Source organism: Microplitis demolitor, chromosome 7 (genome assembly GCF_026212275.2).
Source record: "Microplitis demolitor isolate Queensland-Clemson2020A chromosome 7, iyMicDemo2.1a, whole genome shotgun sequence".
Classification (NCBI taxonomy): domain Eukaryota; kingdom Metazoa; phylum Arthropoda; class Insecta; order Hymenoptera; family Braconidae; genus Microplitis; species Microplitis demolitor.
In genome coordinates, this window is record NC_068551.1 from 1,977,914 (window position 1) to 1,983,947 (window position 6,034).

Sequence of the window (6,034 nt, forward strand, 5' to 3'; positions counted from 1 at the left end):
TATCTCTAGTAATACTTAATATTAAAAATATATAACCATTAGCAATACTCAATATGTGCAATATATCCATCAAAGTAATATTCAATATTTAATATATATATATATATATATATATATATATATATATATATATATATCTAATAGCAATACTTAATATTTAAAATATATATCCATAAGCAATATTTAATGTTTAATATATATATCTCTAGTAATACTTAATATCAAAAATATATAACCCTTAGCAATACTCAATATGTGCAATATATCCATCAAAGTAATATTCGATATTTAATATATATATATATCTATTAGCAATACTTAATATTTAAAATATATATCCATAAGCAATATTTAATGTTTAATATATATATCTCTAGTAATACTTAATATCAAAAATATATAACCCTTAGCAATACTCAATATGTGCAATATATCCAACAAAGTAATATTCAATATTTAATATATATCCAATAGCAATACTTGATATTTAAAATATATAACCATTAGCAATATTTAATGTTTAATATATATATCTCTAGTAATACTTAATATCAAAAATATATAACCATTAGCAATACTCAATATGTGCAATATATCCATCAAAGTAATATTCGATATTTAATATATATCCAATAGCAATACTTAATATTTAAAATATATAACCATTAGCAATATTTAATGTTTAATATATATATCTCTAGTAATACTTAATATCAAAAATATATAACCATTAACAATACTCAATATGTGCAATATATCCATCAAAGTAATATTCAATATTTAATATATATCCAATAGCAATATTTTATATTTAAAATATATAACCATAAGCAATATTTAATGTTTAATATATATATCTCTAGTAATACTTAATATCAAAAATATATAACCCTTAGCAATACTCAATATGTGCAATATATCCAACAAAGTAATATTCAATATTTACTATATATCCAATAGCAATACTTAATATTTAAAATATATAACCATTAGCAATATTTAATGTTTAATATATATATCTCTAGTAATACTTAATATCAAAAATATATAACCATTAGCAATACTCAACATGTGCAGTATATCCATCAAAGTAATATTCAATATTTAATATATATCCAATAGCGATACTTAATATTTAAAATATATAACCATTAGCAATATTTAACGTTTGTAATATATATCCATTAGTAATATTTAATGTTAATATATGTCTCTAGCAATACTTAATATAAAAAATACATAATCATAAGCAATATCAATGTAAAAAAATGAAATTATCAGCAATACTCAACTTTCGACTTTTTCATAATAACCAATGCAATATATCCAGCATCTCCATGTAATAAATCTCATCTAGCATCCTGAAAACTAAAAGCAATCACAAAATAAATATCTCATCAAATTAAACCTACAGACCAATCATACCCACCGTCATCTAGACGTAAAAATAATATATCCATAAAATCTTAACAATAATCAACATAAAAATATCCATATCGTCTTTGACCCATGGTCTGAGTACTTGATGCTACGTCTCCCACATCCTGCTACAAAATGTCTTCCTCAAAACTACACTTCCTTCCCCTAAATTACAAAACCAAAAACTCTGAACTCTACATGACCTTTCATTGATAAAAAAACATTCTCACACCACAAAATTTTTTTTTAGATGGCGCTGAACTCGCGATAAAAAAACACTCCCAGCTGCTCCCAAGCCACCAAGCAATGGAGCAATAGCAATTTAATTCCTTTCATACAGCTTAAATTCAACGTGCGCAAGTAACACAATACATACCTACAACAGTACACATATTTAAAGAGGGGGTATGAATAAACAGAGGTTAACTTATCGAACACAACTACCCTAGTCAGCAATACCACATACACATCCATCAGTTCGCATTAGTCTTTCGGTGTCTGTTGGTCTGCCAAGACCCAGCAATCTCGATTAGATCCCAAACTCAATAAAAGACAATAGTCAGCCAACTCTCGAGTGATGTCATCTGTCAACTGGGACCTATCGAGACTCACAGATTTAAATTTTCCATAACACGGGACTGGCCGCAATCATCATCATCATCATCAGTAGTCATAGACTCCAGTCACCACAAACTTCAACTTTGACGTCAACAAACTCCATCAGGAGCGTGCATTTATTAGTATTAGTGCTAAATTGGATTAGTGTCATTCATACATCCGCTGAGAATTTATTTGAGTCATTAAATAAAACAAAAAAATTATTGTATGACTGCTTCTACCCACTCTTTGCTGTCTCTCACAGAGCTCTCTTGTCTTTTAAAAAAGTAACCACCAGCATTAACTATTTAACAGTTTAAGTATTCAGTACTCGGTAGTCCGTCTCCTCTACATCAGCGTTAATTTACTGAGTCCAACTCCATACTCCAATAAGTGGCTGCAGTTTAGTTAAAGTTTTAAATTTGGTATCATCTTGGATTTGATTATTGGACATGAGGGATTTTTAAATTTCGTGTCCCTGAAATAGGTAAGTCGTTTCCATACCTACGTTAAGTAAATAAACCTTACATACATACACATATATTTACACGCACGCAAATAACCCGAGTTAAATTTTACTTTAATTTATTTATAGATTAATACTACATGTAGTTGTAATGCGAGCGTTTGCAATCCGTCAGTAAGTTTATTTAATATTCTTGTATCACTGGCAGTTTGACCGTTGATACGGCGGCTATTAAAATTTTTTTGTTTGACCACTGACCCATGGACGAAATAATAAATCTACTTCGGGTTTTAAATCTATAATAATATAAGTAAATATACAATGTTTGGCAAGTGTTTCACCAAGAAAACAGACGAGTCAACGGTAAGGTTCATTGATCTCCAGATTCCATTCTCGTGTAACATGAGTTGCTGTCGGAGCCTTACTACATTTACGTTATCACACTTAATATAACTGCACTTATAAATATATGGATCTTTTTTTTTTCAGTCGTTTTAAAAATTAACGTCAAAAGTAACAGTTTTAAATAACCTTGAAGCATTTAGCGGTTCTGCATGAGTTCAGTATAAACAAATAATTCAGCCACGTCGTTGATCAGCGGGTTATTTATTTTACACAGAAAAATATTTTTTCGGAAACCAGGTCAAGATTTTTCTGAGTCAAGAGTTTGTCGGACAGAGATTTTTATTTTAGATGATAAAATTGAGGTTTTAAAAAATATCCCAGGAAATCAGTTTCCTAAGAAATTTAAATGCAACTTTTGACATCTGGATGATGTACAGTATAAAAAATAACATAAATTTGATGTAAAATTAAAGCTGATACTTTACATAGTTTATATGTAATTTTATTTGAGGGAGAGACTCGAAAATTTAAATGAAATTTTTTATGTACACGAGGTCAAATGTTTCATTAATTTTTGAATTAAAATGTTGATGATCTACAGCTTATTGAAGTCAATTGTTGGGATATTTTTTTGAATTAAAAATATTTACGTTCAGTCGAGAATTTTTTTTTTCTGTGTAATAATTTCTTGTCCATTGAATTCATTTTGGTAAAATTTATTTTTCCTATCAATACATTGTCTCATATATATATTGTCTTATATATATTGTATTGTCTAGTATCACAAAGGTAGACTGTAACTCATATTTAGATCACACAGTTACTGCTGATACAATACAATTACTCTAGTAGTTGTGCTGGTAACTATTAATAAAAAAAAAAAAGGTTATTGTTGCTCAGCAAATATCAATATTGATCTTTCAGTAGTATATATTTTGCTGTAGTTATTAGTACTTGGAATTCTGTGTCAACTTATCAAGACATTAATGAGTAAATAAATATTTACATTGTTCGGCAGTGATTACTTATTGATTACGATAACAACCGTAATTGTGATTACTAATGATGACTAATTGACTTTTTTATTTTTTAGGACCGAAAAATGGCGCTGCTGAAAATGAGTTCCAAGAAATGGTTGACGTCCGGATACCCATCACTTTTACCGGACGACAGACCGATCACTGCCATAGGTGTCGTTGAGGACATAGACAAATGTCCGCCTAATTTTACTGTGGTAAGAAAATTATGTTTTAATCATAAATTTATTTTTATCTATTTTTCATTTTTATTACCACATATTTGTTTTAACGATTATCACATCGTTATCTAATTACTTTTAAAATTACTAGATATCCAAGACGTACGATCAAGATATCGACGCTGACCTTTGGCGAGAAAGTGGACTGTTTATAAAAAAGAAAGGTCGTTATATTTGTCACTCTAAAACAGAAGGAGTTCCTAATTACGTTGTGCAAGAAATAAACGTCATTAATGAACGAGAGTTTCCTAAAGATGGATTCAGTATGATACCTCAGACTCTGGACACAGGTATGCCGCTGCTCTATAAATACGTTATTGATTTACGTTATCGGATATTTATTATTTAAGGGCACTGTATAATTTAATGTTATAGACCAGAAAGCTTGGAGGAAAAAGCAGGTGTGCTACAAACTGCAGAATAAAGACTTGTGTTCAGTTGCTGTGACGGACATTATCGTGTGTAGCCGAATAAAAAAGGCTCCGTCTGGTTTCACATATGCTGGGTAAGATTTTATTTATTGCCGATAGTGATAAGAAGTTTCGTAAATTACTGGATTATCTTGATAGTTGATTATAAAATTTTTTTTTCCTAGCGAGGTCAATGGAGTTATTATCTGTTACAAACTTAGCGCGTTAATAAACGGCGATGCCAGCTCACAATCTTATGAAAATATCAAGTGAGTCCTCAATATTTTTCCTGTGATTTTTAAATCACAAGTGAAATTTTTTTAATAACAAAACTTTTTTTTATCAGTATCTTACAAAGCGTATCACCAAATCCATCAAACGGAGTACCGCACAGAGCAGCACCAGAACGGCCGCCAAAGCCAAAGTTTTCACCTAAGCCTCAAAATGGTGGCAGCGTTTACCCTCAGATTCAAATAACCGGTAACGCTGCTACGAAAAAAGAAGTTGATGAAACGAACGACCGTGACTACGAAGTGTTGAGCCCCCAAGCAAGGATCAACAAACCAACAAGACCAGCTCCTCAACCCCCGTCTTCCCACACTAGTAATAATACCAGCTGTTCATCTGTACCACTCTATGGCACTCTGCCAGGGTCCTCTGACTTGGATGGAGTTCCCTTTGTACTGAATCCTCTTCTGACTGTTGACACTGACCCCGTATTTGTAAGTTGGTAATTTAAGTAATTAACTAACGGGCTTATTATTAATTTATTTTTTTATTGCAGACACTTCCTGTGATTAAAGCACGGACTCGTTTAGAATTAGACCAAGAGTATTACTACGACTTCCGCGCTGAAAAGGAAACTTAAATATAAATAATAAATAATATAATATAATAATAATCATATTCTAAAAATGTCATCGTGCCAAACGAGAATTGTACCGAGTACCATATTACCGTTAATTAATGCAGCTGCTATATCCGAGAGTTTTGTATCGACATATAGCGTAGCCATGTGTACTAGAGTGCCTGAACGAGTGAATTGTATGTTATAATAATAATAATAATAATAATAATAATAATAATAATCTTATTATCAAGCAAGCAAACAAGCAAACAAACGAACAAAAACAAGAAAAAAAAACAATACAGAACACAGACATCTGGATATACGTAATGGGTTTTATCTCAATGGTTTTCCTCCATTATTGAAGATCTTTTTTAAATCTACGTTGTGTCTATTTCGTCATATCTTCCATTTAAGATTTTTATACCGATAATTAATATAATTAGTATTGTATTTTTATAGACTTTCGTTGTATTTTTATATAGTTATTAGACATTTATATTATAATTGTATCATATGTACTAGTTGCTTAAAACAAATATTTAATTATTGATTAATTAATTAGTTATTACTACTATTATTTTATATAATTGCACTATCGTTTTTATTACAGACATCACTGCAGTTTGAAAAATATGAGACTTTATTAAAAAAAATTGTAAAAAAAAATTGAAAATTATGATAATGAAGTT

General features: G+C 29.7%; 1 protein-coding gene across 5 annotated transcripts; it reads left to right on the forward strand.

The window, feature by feature from the left end:
• The first annotated feature begins 1,712 nt into the window (after positions 1-1,712).
• On the forward strand, positions 1,713-5,993 carry LOC103571013 (multivesicular body subunit 12A). Of its 5 annotated transcripts, none has more exons than XM_008548968.2 (8): positions 1,713-2,503; positions 2,612-2,656; positions 3,921-4,061; positions 4,177-4,375; positions 4,461-4,590; positions 4,681-4,764; positions 4,842-5,217; positions 5,280-5,992. In XM_008548968.2, exons 3-8 carry the CDS (start codon positions 3,930-3,932, stop codon positions 5,361-5,363), a joined length of 1,005 nt encoding a protein of 334 aa, XP_008547190.1. In that variant the 5' UTR covers positions 1,713-2,503; positions 2,612-2,656; positions 3,921-3,929; the 3' UTR covers positions 5,364-5,992. The 5 variants fall into 5 exon arrangements, with proteins under 5 accessions (XP_008547190.1, XP_008547189.1, XP_008547188.1 ...); XM_008548969.3 differs by lacking the exons at positions 1,713-2,503; positions 2,612-2,656 and adding exons at positions 2,678-2,845; positions 2,972-3,817; XM_008548967.2 differs by lacking the exon at positions 2,612-2,656 and having other exon boundaries at positions 1,714-2,503; positions 5,280-5,991.
• The last annotated feature ends 41 nt before the right edge of the window (positions 5,994-6,034 follow it).